A 14,117-nucleotide genomic window follows, 5' to 3' on the forward strand; every position below is an offset into this window, starting at 1 on the left:
ATGCAAAAAACTATATTATATTATACAATGACTGTCCATTAACATTCAAAACATGCATGCTTATTGGTCAGCCCAACCAGGACTTTCTTATATTAATATATGCTATATTTCAGGTTGAAATGTACAAAATATGAAATCCAGACAGTTTAGAGGTGCAAGAAAGATGGGGCAAAAATACAAGGAAAATTGGGTACAGTATGCAAAACTAAAGAAATGTACCTGATTTTCCTTGTATTTCTGCCCCATACCTCCAAACTGCCTGGATTTCAAACTTTACAAAAACTAAAGAAAGAAAGAAAATAAAGAGGTCTTCCTTTCTGCAGTGCTTCCATTTCAAAGGACTGATGCACTGCGTAAGTGTGGGAATGTAAGTCCCATACGCATGTGCAGTACATCAAAAAAAAGCAGCTGGCTATCTAAAGAAAGCGGAAGTACACCATGGAGCTGTTCTAAAAAGACATTATTTAATAAAAGTAACAATTTTATTTCTTAAATAATGTCATTGTATAATAGGAATAACCAACTCCTGGGTGTGATATATTGAAGGTAATCACCCTCATGATTAAAACATGCCAGCCGTGGGTAAATCCTCAATATACCATACCCAGTCATTGATTATTGCTATATTATAAAATGACTGGCCATTAACATTCTAAAAACATGGAGGCTGATTGGTCAGCCCAACCTGCTTGCCCGTTGTAAAATCCAGCATATAGCAATAGAAACAATTCCAGTTGCCTGGACTTTCTTCTATTAATATATGCTATGTTTCAGGTTGAGATGTACGAAATATGAAATCCGGACAGTTTAGAGGTGCAAGAAAGACGGGGCAGAAATGAGAAGGAAAATTGGGTATGTTATGCAAAGTTTAAGGAATGCATCTGATTGTCCTTGTGTTTCTGCCCCATGCCTCTTTACCTCCAAACTGTCTGCATTTCAAACTTTTTATTTTTTTTTTTTAAATAAGTAAAGAAGCAATGGAGATTTTCCTTTCTCCGTTGCTTCCTTTTCAAAACACTGATGTACTGTGTAAGAGTGGGACTGTGAGTACCACACATATGCACAGTACATCAAAAAAAGCAGCAGGATATATCTAAAGAAAGCAGAAGAATACCATGGAGCTGTTATGCAAAGACATTATTTAAGAAAAGTAAGTATTTTTTTTAAGATTCACCCAGGGCTGCCTTTATTTAATCACTCGGGCTTCACCCTCATGATTAAAACACATCAACCATGGGCAAATCTTCGATATACCACACCCAGTCACTGGTTATTGCTATAATATCTAACCATGACAGTTCAGATTGGAACTGTTCTTCTCTAAACAGTCATATTGAGACAGAGAGGTGGGAAATGTTGCCACACCAATGAAAGCAAAGGATATGTAAAGTTCAGGAAATAAGCTGAAGCATAACTCCCAACCTCAGCACAAGAAATCTGGACAAAAAAAAAATAACGGTGAGACAAAGGCCCAAAAATAGGGACAGATTTTAAATATTGGACTTTAAAACTTAGAAAGTTAATAGAATAACAGGATTTGCATTTGGCATGCATTTTCTGAAGGATATGAAGTCTGAAACTCAAGTGTATGTCAATATTTACTGACTTCAATCCTCGACAATTTGTCAAAAACACAATTTTTTTTGAGGAACAGATCAAAAATATGAGGCAAAAATCTGGACATTCTGCGAAAATCTGGACAGTTGAGAGATACGAGTAGAAGTAGAACATAAAACAGAAGCACGTAGCTAAGTGGAACATACATTTTCACATCTAGGGAGAGAAAGAAAGAGGTGAAACCTGCAAAGAAAATGGCTTAAATATTTGTGCCTGCAAGTTTACTTTGATAGAGTTAAAGTTCACACTGGTTAACATAAAAAGTAGACCATTCATCACTGTTCTGTGAGATGTACTTTATTTCAGTGCTTATTTAATCTAACAGTAAAATGCAGTTTCATGCTTAAAGCATAAAGAAGCATTTAATAGGGTTACTTTGAAAACAGAATGCTTTAATATGTAAATTAAAGTTTTACTTTTATTTTCTTCAAATACTCTTTAGAAACATTAAATGTGTTGTTTTATGGCATTAAAATGTTATTAAGCTCTTCCAGACTCAGAAACACTTTCCTTTCATGTTTCAGCATGCATTTCTTGCTATGCTTTTATATTGTTTCTGAGATTCATATTTCAGCATAAATTTCTTGCTATGCTTTTATATTCTTTCTGATATTCATGAGATGCTCCTACCTGCATAATGATTGTTTATCTCACTGGAGTGGCTGGCTAGTAATTTCAAGTTTCAAAACAGCCATGATTTCAGATGGGTGAATCAGAGCTTTCAGGATAAGTAAAACTGAGATGAATGAAAATGTGCATTTTGAAGCTTTTTCATGACTTAACTCATGGTTGTTTATGTAAGTTAAAGTGAGTATTAATTTGCTAGGATGAGTGGTAGAATTGTAACAGACATTTTACCTTTACAGCAACAAGAAAAACAAAACAAAAAATGATCACGCTAGCTTTTTTAATTTGAATGATATTCTTTTACTCAGAGTGTGTCTCTGTGTCATTAAAAGGTAGAAGTTATACAGCATTATTTAAAACAGATTAATTTAACTAAAACAAACAAGTAACACACCTGCTGAAATCACTACTGAAATGCTTTGCTTACATAAATGATTGTAGGGCACAGTGCATGCACTTTCTTCTGTCAAGTCACATTATTTAGTTGTGGGTTTACTGCAGGCTTTCCTTGCTTCTGCTGAATAATATATGCATTCTTCATTTTTCATGTGTAAAATGTCATACAGAAGTTTAAAATAGTGTAGGGGAAGTTTTTGACTGGCATACTAAAAAAATAGATGTTAAAGGAAAGTAAGAATATGTATGTGCACTTTAATAGCTGAAGAGGCTGCAAGCAATATAATGTTTTTATCTAATGCCTTTTATATATCAGTTGGATAAATAAAAACTGGATGGATTATTTCATTCAGCTTGGAGATATAGTTTTATTTAATGTAGCTACTGTATTTATATAAATGTTAGAAGTTAATTGTTCTTGACTGTTATAAAAAATAATTTGTTTATAAGATTCTATGTGGACAATGGCATATGCATCTGATTCTGATATGTTATGTGGGATGAAAGCAGAGCACGCTTACTTCTGCTGGGTATACTTTCTGTTTCTTTTGAAATTGTATGATTTCATGCATAGAGTTATAACTAGGGAAGAAGTATAATACAGCAGAATGGAAATGGGATTTGTTTAGAAAATGAAAACAAAAAGTGTGTATATAATAGAAAAAAGGAGTGAAATGCATAGCCTGTTCTTTTATAGATGAAATGTTAAAAAAATAGTGTTCATTTGTGTAGCTGTCATGGGAAAGGGGAATATTGTTTATTTGCCTGATCTGGCATTTCTTCATCAATGAGCCCAACGTTACATTATAATAAGAGTCAGTGGATGTAATCTGAGAAGAGGATGTTGATATAGGGTTTTAGATGTACTGCATATTTAATTGAAAAACAAAAATCGATAGATTGAACAGAATTTGGGTCTTGCTTTAGAAGATATTCATGCAAAGAATTTAAATGTTTCATAACCAGGAGGGATTGGTTTACTTAATGGAAACTTATGCATTATGGGAGGTAATAATTAATTTAATACATTTCATTACCAGGAATAGAGTTCTTAAAGACAGTAGTAAAACATCAGAGGTAGAATGCTCATTTGTTTACTGGAAATTTAACAATAAAAGCTTATAGGCTTGAGGGAAAACCAGAAGAGTAAACTGAAATCAAGTAGTTTACCTCCTAAATGATAAGAAGGAGAGGAAGATAATCGTTTTTATACATGGTCCACTGACATCAGTACTCCTAATGGCAGTACTGAATTAAATGACTGAAAGAGAGTAAACATAAGTGTTAGGAGAAAGGACACAAAGAATGAACATGTAGAACTGATTATAAAACCATTATTAAACTGTTATACCATCATATAAAATGTGAATGAATGTCAACCTGAGACTCAAACTTAAATTGATATATGTGACTATTCATGACTAAATAACTCCCATCCATCCATCTACATCCCCTTTTCCCCTTTTAGCACATGGGGTCAGGGTGTCACTTCAACACTGACAGTAATATAGAGCCAATGTTCATGGTACTTGGCGGTTAGACCTGCAGAGGGCTTCAAAGCTCTATAATATTTGGAAAAAATAAAGCTGTTTTTATTAAAAAATGGTTCTAATAGACATCTCACTAGCATCTTTAATATGAAAGTCAAAACACAAGTAATTTAATTGTGAACATTTATATGGATGCATCCTATGACAGTTTAAGTTACACCTATCAGATCACTTTTGAGTCTCTTTATACAAAATCAACTAATGCTGACATGCATTTTGCTTGTCATAAAACTGGCATGCAATTCAAGTAGTTAAAATAACAGACTAATAAAAATAATGTTATTTGTATATTAAATTATAATGTTATTTGTATATTAAATTATATATGTAATTAGTTTGCTAATACCATTATATGGAGGTAGGAGAAGATGAAAGAAAAGGTTAAATGGGATGGTGGAAGGGAATTATAGAAGAGAAGTAAGAAGCATGGCAGTAGTGTGGAATGAGAGAAGGAAGAAGGGAAACTATTAATGATTAAATGAGACTTTATATTTATCAGAGTGTTGCACATATCTTTATTTCATAGAATAAGTTGGTTTCTAGATGGAAAGACAAAAAGAATGATCAATACAATAAGAAAAGCAGAAGGAGTAGCTTCCCTGATATTAGTTCATAAATTCACTTAACCAGTGTTCAAACCCAAAGCTTGTTAAGGACTATTGACTCCTTAATGCTATTGAAGAATGTATTACATATTATGTGTTCTGCTATATGCTTAAACTCTTCAGTATCTTCTCCATTGATATAGAATGAAGTAATCTGTTCCATAAACTTAGGATAGACTGAGTTATGAAACACAGAAGATTATTCTTCAAAAATTATGTAAGTAATTTTTAATTCTCTTTTTTATCCATAAATATACATCTCCTAATGTTTCTAGCATATTGTATGCATTCAATTATATATCTATATGCAATTTATATAATTAACCTTTCCTTACTTACTTTTCTCCATTAACAATAATTATTTCACGCACAAGCACATTATGAGTGCTGTCAAGAGCTTTAGTAATACTGTTCAAAAACTCAGTAATATATGCAAAATAGATATTAATTTGTTTTGAAGAAGATTTCAACGCTGCTATCAAAAATTAATTGGACTTCATTGATGTTCCAAAAACTGATATAGCTTGGAAATGAAAACAAATTTACAGATCGACTATTTTGGTATTTATAATCCTTATTTCATAGTCAAAATATGATAGCATGATATTTAAAGCACAATATAAGAGATAAATGTGATCACAAGACATAGTTTAAGCATACATATAGTGTCAGGTATAGTTAAAAACAAACAAAAAATATTCTAACCTCATTTTCTCTGTTCCTGTATCTCCTTTCATTTTTAGTTCATCATTTCTTCTTAATAGCAATTGTTTGCCATTAGAACTAATGCTTATTAATTATTTTAATTTAAACTTATAATTTACTTTAAGAGATATGGGGAAACTTATATTGTGTTTATCCATTCTTCCTCTTTCTCCTCATCCACAGATGCATCTGACATTGTACAATTAGATAGCAAGTCTTATGTTAGGGTAAATGGTAGTTTGACCAGGATTTCCTAAGCAAAAACAGAAATATAATCTCCATGATGACATTAGAGTAATTTATGATATATTTTTTGATGTGTCAATTTTTTTTTTTTATTTTTAATGAAAAATAAGTCCGAGATCCACATTTACTGGTGAACTGCATTTATCACAGAGCACATCAAATAATAGAATAAAATAATTTGGAAAAAAGATATGCCTGCATTATCATCCTTGCCTTTAAATAGATATGGCTTGAATACTGGATGGCACAATAAAAAATAAAAAACTGGGGAAAAGATGTGATTAAAATTCAAGTAGATTTAAATTTTGTAAAATTAAAAGTACAATAAGGGAATTATTTCTCTAGACTTAGTTAAGACATTGAGTGAAAATATCAGACAACTATAAAATAGCAATGGCCCTCAAAAAGGTGAAATTATAACTATATGCATAAACTCCAAAGGACTTGTATATTTGGCAGTAAATATATTAAATATTGAAAAGGTTTTTGATTCTTTAAATTGGAAGGAATAAAGACCCTGCGTGTATTGAATTTTCCAGATTTTTAAATAAATGTAGTATCACTGAACGATTCATTAAGGTATGTTAAAAGAGGTATACATGTTTCCCAAGAAATAATAACAAAAGAAACAAAAATGGCTGCTCCCCTTTGCCTCTCTTATTTCATTACTCTCTCATGTCTACACTGTGCCTTTCAGCACATTGGGCAATGAGCACTGTCCATCACTTGTTGTTTCTGTAGTGGTTACAGGTTTTATGGGGTCGGGTAGCTAGCCCGAGGCCCAACCCTCCTCGGAGGGTGTACCACACATTCGCACACAGTCACACTTATGGCCAATTTGGAGTGTCCATCCACTTACTGCATGTCTTTAGAATATGGGAGGAAACTGGAGCACCTGGAGGAAACCCACATGAACACAGGGAGGACATGCAGACTCTGCACAGAAGGCGGCCCAGCTGAAACTTATTTGATTTAGCTATGGAATTACTAGCAAACTCCATTTGACAAAATAATAATGTTGAAGGTTTCAAAGCAGAGAGTGGATGCAACTCAAAATATTTCTTTTTCCTGATGATAGATTATTGATATATCTATTCCGTTCCTTTTATCAGTCCAATACATAGTTTCCATTTAATTAAAAAGTTTAATAAAACATCTTTGAAAAATCATTAAAAAACAAGTATTTAACAAAGAAAAAAATAAATATTTGCTTTTACTCTATTCAAACCTGTTTTGTTCCAAGCACATGCCCACTACATTTTCTTATAACAGAGATAATAATCAATAGAAAAGTGTAAGGGAATCCATTTATGTTGTAAAGGTTTTTCAAGTTGTTCTTTATTAGAATGAGTAATAATTCACCATAACCTAATTAAAACCATGAATTAACCTTCTTATATGGTTGGCCCACACCATTTTCTAAAAATATTAAAACTATTCTGGACAAGATTATGCACTTGTAGAAATTATTAAGATTTTAAGTCACACAGATCATGATTAAACTGGAATAACCTCAAGTCATCCAACAAACTCAGATTTAGCAAAATATTAAAAAAACTCAGACCTAAAAAGACTACCATCAAAAAATTTTAAAAACAATTATTTTCTTAGTATGTGGGACAACTTTAGCCTTTCACATTTACTCATCAGGTAAGTTTTATGTATGACAACCAAGCCTATATAATCACATAAAAAGTTTGTTTCCTGTTTATCTAACCATCTTCTCCTGGAGAATGCAAGCTTAAACAGAAGTCACTTCTCAGATGACTTAGCTATCCCTTCTCATTCATTCTTTATCTCTCCAGTAGCATCACCATCTCTAAGTTCAAATGTGTCAATGTTCTTTTGCTTCAGTTGTAATCGAACAAGTCTCATAGGCAATTATGTTATTTTTCATAATTGCTTCATCCAGGCTGTCAAAATTCTGCACTTTACCATTCTGGAATACATTCAAAGTGGCAAGGAATGACAATTTAAGTTTCAATTTTCATTTACACTCTTTTATCAAATTATCAAATCATAAGTGATGTTTCAGTGCACCTTAGAGTAATCGTGCTCTACAAATGTAGGCCTACCAGACACTGCAAACTTTTTGCTATGTTACCACAACTTCCACAATACCTTTTCATAAAATCTCAAAAATCCAATTAATATTGACCTAGGTTTCCCATTTTTGGCTTCTGAATCAAGCAATAGCAAACATTTCACAAGTATTAGCTCCAAGGAGTGTTTTATAAACCCAGTCCACTCTTCCATCTTAGTTTCAGGTATTCCATCAAGTCCATTCTTTTCTTGCCTTCCAAAATACCATAAAGTCTCACATTTTTCCTTTTTGACTTGTCCTCCAAGGATGTTGTTGCCCAATTCATTTGAGTTGTTGTGTTATTTCAATTTCTTTACCATGGATGTCATACACTTGGTGCTTACCAGATTCATTAGCTGCCCCCTGATTGTGCAGGAACTCCATTCTACCCAATTATAACTACTTTTATATGTTTCATGTAAATAAGAAGCAGATCAGATAAGTGCCACAAGTCAGTCTAAGTGTCTTCCACCGCATTCAAAATTGTCTTTTGTCTGTTTGTTTTCAATGGAAACTAACTACCATGACAACCCCTTTCTGGATCCTAACTATCACCAACTGAGAGAAAACTCCCCTGGTCTTTGATTCACCAAAAATCATGTTTAAGTCTTTTATTTCATTATTTAGAAGTTTTACTCTTAGGACCTCAAAGCAACATAAAGAGATGACAGAATTCCACAAGTAGTACATACATGTACTTACAGTTCCTGATGTCTTCATGTAAATGTGCATAGGGTCACAGCAGTACAGTTTCCATCTGCACTTCAGCATGCTAGCAGTCTCATAAGCAAGACTAAACATCTGTCTTTGGGTGTAGCCCTTTTCAAATGCCATGTCTGCTGAAGGGAATATTGCTGTCACACTTGCTGGCTGTTCTATTCTCTGGTATTAAAATTCTGCTCATGAGGAAAAGAATGGAATACCGTCTCATAATTTCTACCTGGAACACAGTCTCATAATTCCTACCTGGTAAATCTGTTGAAGCTTCCCATTTCCTCAGCTCTGTGTGGACGGACACCATCAAGTGCGTTGTATTTACAAACAGACCAATTCCTTCAGTACGATTAACAGCTGTGGTGAGAATGTACCCCCCAGTGGCATCAACCTCTAAGTCTTTTATCCACAGAGAGAGTGCTAGTTCCTATAAAAGAAGAAAACAAATAGATTGTATATGAAAATGCTATGAATCTTTTTTTCTTCCATTTTCTATTTTATAGGCTCACTGAATAAACACACACACACACACACACACACACACACACAAACACATATGATCTTTATTATTTTGTTATATAATCTTTATTATTTTGTTATTAAAGAAAAATAGCTTTGCTGCCCTTTTCCATCATCTTTGTAAACTAAAGTGTGTGACTACTTCATATTTTAATAGGGTATAGTATAGATGTTCAGTCAAGTATTCACAGTGCTGCTTGATCTATGAATAAAATATGTGGGGATCTGCTTTGTGAAACACTTAGGCCTCCACTATCCACATCCACTCACTCACTTAATCCTTCAAAGGGCAGAGCCTGTGGACATTACATCAGTCCCTGTCCCTTAAAAAGCAGGAATTCTGCTTCAAAGCACACCTTTATGAACTCTTTCACTAAGATTATGGTCATTGTATAATGTAAGCAAGTTTAATATGATGAGCTATGGTGTATATTAACTTTAACTAGTCAGATGTGCATGCCCTGTGCTGGAAAGTGGCTGTGACATTACCCCCAAGGGAGCAGTCCATGCATTCTAGGGATCACTTACCAAACTGGCACTGTCCTTTCACTTGACCAATAGATTACACAGTTTAAGCCAGTCACATCATATCTCTAGATTCTTGGCGTTTGCTTTCAGTAAATGAAAGAAAATCCATTCTACTTTATGCTTCCTTGCTAATTATAAAGTACAATCTATAAAATGATTGTTCTCTGTAATAAGTGGCCTGATGGTGGATCACAAAGCAGCATAGCCTTGATGACCAAGCTTAATGGTGGGCAGATTTCCAAGTCCAAATATACCACAGAAGTAAAAGATGCAATATTCCACATCGAATGGTCAATGAAAAAACATAGTTTTAATAAGCACAAGCTCAAAAACGCAATCAGTACGCTAGTGCCTCGGCTTATCAGCCTTCAAGAAGATAAAACATACCCAAAAATAAAAATTCTTATATACTCTATTAAATCACTCTAATTATTCAATTAAAAAACTTTTTTACAATAATTAACTATTAAATAATTAAATAAGAAACTTCAAGTTGCATTCTCTGTTTAAACCAGCAGGTGTCATAGTACCATACTTGAGAATAAAGACAGTTTCTTTATACAGCAATACATTTTTTTAGTTTCATTTTCTGCTGTAATATGTTCCAAAATGCAACCTTTTAATTCAGTATAATCCCCCCATGAAATTCATTAAAATGGCAAGCCACCAGACTCTAATTTATTATTTCTTATATCGTTAACATGTTCCTGCAATCGTTTTCTAAAAGCTCTCTTAGTCTCACCAATATAGGACAAGTTGCAGGAACATCTAAGGGCATATATTACTCCTGTAGTGCTACAAGAATATTTAGCAGTAGATGCATATTTAACATCATTAATAACAACAAAAGATTTAACCCAGCCACTGGGGATGCACAAGCCAGTGCATTTCTTTGTGCCGATCCCAAGCCCGGATAAATGGGGAGGGTTGCGTCAGGAAGAGCATCCAGCGTAAAAATTCTGCCACGTAACATATGGCGCAGAAATTTCATATTTCCATACCGGATTGGTCGAGGCCTGTGTTAACAATGACCACCACCAGTACTGTTAGCCAACAGGGTGCTGGCGGAAATTGGGCTACTGTTGGCCGAAGGAGAAGAGGAGGGCGAAGGCAGGAAGAGAGGAGGAAGGTTAGGAGTGTAGCAGTGAGGGTAGGAACTTTGAATGTTGGCAGTATGACTGGTATAGGAAGAGAGCTAGCTGATATGATGGAGAGAAGGAAGGTTGATATATTGTGCGTTCAAGAGACCAGATGGAAGGGAAGCAAGCCAGGTGTTTAGGAAATGGGTTCAAATTGTTCTATTATGGTGTGGATGGCAGGAGAAATGGGGTAGGGGTTATACTAAAGGAACAATATGCCAAGAGTGTTTTAGACGTGAAGAGAGTGTTTGACAGAGTGATCTTTATGAAGCTCGAAATTGATGGTGTAATGATGAATGTTGTTAGTGCATATGCTCCACAAGTTGGGTGTGCGATGGATGAGAAAGAGAAATTTTGGAGTGAGTTGGATGAAGTTGTGGTGAGTGTACCCAAGGGTGAGAGACTAGTGATTGGAGCGGACGTTAATGGGCATGTTGGTGAAGTGAACAGAGGGGATGAGGAAGTGATGGGTGGGTATGGTGTTAAGGAGAGGAATGCAGAAGGTCAGATGATTGTGGATTTTGCAAAAAGGATGGACATGGTTGTGGTGAATACGTATTTTAAGAAGAGGGAGGAGCATAGGGTGACGTACAAGACTGGAAGAAGATGCACACAGGTGGATTATATCCTATGTAGGAGGGCCAGTCTGAAGGAGATTGGAGACTGTAAAGTGGTGGCAGGGGAAAGTGTAGTTAAGCAGCATAGAATGGTGGTCTGTAGGATGATGTTGGTGATCAAGAAGAGGAGGAGGAGTGTGAAAGCAGTGCCAAGGATTAAATGGTGGAAGTTAAAAAAGGGTGATTGTGAAGTGGAGTTTAGGGAAGAGTTAAGACAGGCACTGGGAGGCAGTGGAGAGTTACAGAATAGCTGGGTAACTACAGCAGAACTAGTAAGGGAGACTGCTAGAAAGGTGCTTGGTGTGACATCTGGACAGAGGAAGGAGGACAAGGAGACCTGGTGGCAGAATGAGGAAGTACAGGAGAGTATACAGAGGAAGAGGCTGGTGAAGAAGCAGTGGGATTGTCAAAGACCAAACACCAGGAAACTGCAAATCAGAGTTGAAGTAAAATCAAACAGTTGTGCTTACTCCACTTAAATATTCAAAACAACCAATAAAACAGTAAAATTGTCACATGAAAACACTTTGGAATAGTACATGAACAATGAATAAAAAAAGGGAGATAGAAATATATGCATTATAATAAAACTCTATATGAAAAACACATAATGGAGTGTTTATACATATCTATAATAAATATAGGAAAATACAAATACATTACATCTATATCATTACATGTATATCTGTTTTGGGATTGTCAAAGAGATGAAGAAAGTAGACATGAGTATAAGGAGATGAGGCGCATGGTAAAGAGAGAGGTGGCGAAAGCTAAGGATAAGGTGTCTGGAGAGTTGTATGAGAGATTGGACACTAAAGAGGGAGAAAAGGACCTGTACCAATTGGCTAGACAGAGGGACAGAGCTGGGAAAGATGTGCAGCAAGTAAGGGTGATAAAGGATAGTGAGGGAAAGGTACTCACAAGAGAGGAGAGTGTGTTGAGTAGATGGAAAGAGTATTTTGAGAGGCTGATGAATGAAGAGAATGAGAGAGAGAGAAGGTTGGATGATGTGGGGATAGTGAATCAGGAAGTGAAACAGATTAGCAAGGAGGAAGTAAGGACAGCTATGAAGACGATGAAGAATGGAAAGGCTGTTGGCCCAGATGACATCCCAATGGAAGCATGGAGGTGCTTAGGAGAAATGGCAGTGGAATTTTTAACTAGATTGTTTAATGAAATTTTGGAAAGTCAGAGGATGCCTGATGAGTGGAGAAAAAGTGTTTTGGTACCTATCTTTAAGAATAAGGGTGATGTGCAGAGCTGCAGTAACTACAGAGGGATAAAATTGATCAGTCACAGCTTGAAGTTATGGGAAAGAGTAGTAGAAGCTAGGTTAAGAAGGGAGGTGATGATTAGTGATCAACAGTATGGTTTCATGCAAGGAGCACTACAGATGCAACGTTTGCTCTGAGCGTGTTATTGGAGAAATACAGAGAAGGTCAGAAGGAGTTGTATTGTGTCTTTGTAGACTTGGAGAAAGCATATGACAGGGTGCCTAGAGAAGAGTTGTGGTATTGTATGAAGAAGTTGGGAGTGGCAGAGAAGTATGTAAGAGTGGTACAGGATATGTATGAGGGTAGTGTGACAGTGGTGAGGACTGCAGTGGGAGTGACAGATCCGTTTAAGGTGGAGGTGGGATTACATCAAGGATCAGCTCTGAGTCCTTTCTTATTTGCAGTGGTGATGGACAGGTTGACAGATGAGATCAGACAGGAGGCCCCGTGGACTATGATGTTTGCAGATGACATTGTGATCTGTAGTGAGAGTAGGAATCAGGTTGAGGAGACTCTGGAGAGGTGGCGATATGCTCTAGAGAGCAGAGGAATGAAAGTCAGCAGGGCTAAGACAGAATATATGTGTGTAAATGAGAGGGAGGGTAGAGGAATGGTGAGGATGCAGGAGGTAGAGTTGGTAAAGGTGGATGAGTTTAAGTACTTGGGATCAACAGTTCAGAGTAATGGTAAATGTGGAAGAGAGGTGAAGAAGAGAGTACAGGCAGGGTGGAATGGGTGGAGAAGAGTGTCAGGAGTGATTTGTGACAGACGGGTACCAGTAAGAGTGAAAGGGAAGGTCTACAAGAGGGTAGTGAGACCAGCTATGTTATATGGGTTGGAGACAGTGGCATTGACAAAAAGGCAGAAGTCAGAGCTGGATGTGGCAGAGTTAAAGATGTTAAGATTTGCACTCGGGGTGATGAGGATGGATAGGATTAGGAATCAGTATATTAGAGGGTCAGCTCATGTTGGACAGTTTGGAGACAAAGCAAGAGAGACGAGATTGCATTGGTTTGGACATGTGCTGAGGAGGGATGATGGGTATATTGGGAAAAAGATGCTAAGGATGGAGCTGCCAGGTAAGAGGTAAAGAGGAAGGCCTAAGATAAGGTTTATGGACGTGGTGAGAGAGGACATGCAGGCGGTTGGTGTGACAGATCAAGATGCAGAGGATAGGAAGAAATGGAAAGAGATGATCCGCTGTGGCGACCCCTAACAGGAAAAGCCGAAAGATGATGATGAATAACTTCAAAAGATTTAATTATATAGGGGCATATAGAACAACCCCCACAAACCTACGTGCCAAAAAATGTAATGTCAATATTACATCCTACCATAAAACTATTATGAACTAACATATCCCTTACACTTCTACCCCTTTTATAAGATATAAGAGGGGTACCCTATAAGTTCTTTAATCTATCTATACCACTTAAAAGGAAAGGCCAGTAATATTTTACAATCTTAACTATTTCAGGTGTTAGTAAATTAAATGTA

General features: G+C 35.8%; 1 protein-coding gene across 2 annotated transcripts in view; it reads right to left on the minus strand.

The window, feature by feature from the left end:
* The window catches only part of LOC122799354 (adhesion G-protein coupled receptor D1-like), a 689,306-nt gene that overhangs the window by 521,234 nt on the left and 153,955 nt on the right, over positions 1-14,117 (minus strand). For both annotated transcript variants that reach the window (XM_044068349.1, XM_044068348.1), the window contains exon 7: positions 8,796-8,970. In XM_044068349.1, coding sequence (XP_043924284.1) covers positions 8,796-8,970 — 175 coding nt within the window. The remainder of the gene's footprint in view (positions 1-8,795; positions 8,971-14,117) is intronic.

Source organism: Protopterus annectens, chromosome 4.part0 (genome assembly GCF_019279795.1).
Source record: "Protopterus annectens isolate FY-2018-M chromosome 4.part0, PAN1.0, whole genome shotgun sequence".
NCBI classification, from domain to species: domain Eukaryota; kingdom Metazoa; phylum Chordata; order Ceratodontiformes; family Protopteridae; genus Protopterus; species Protopterus annectens.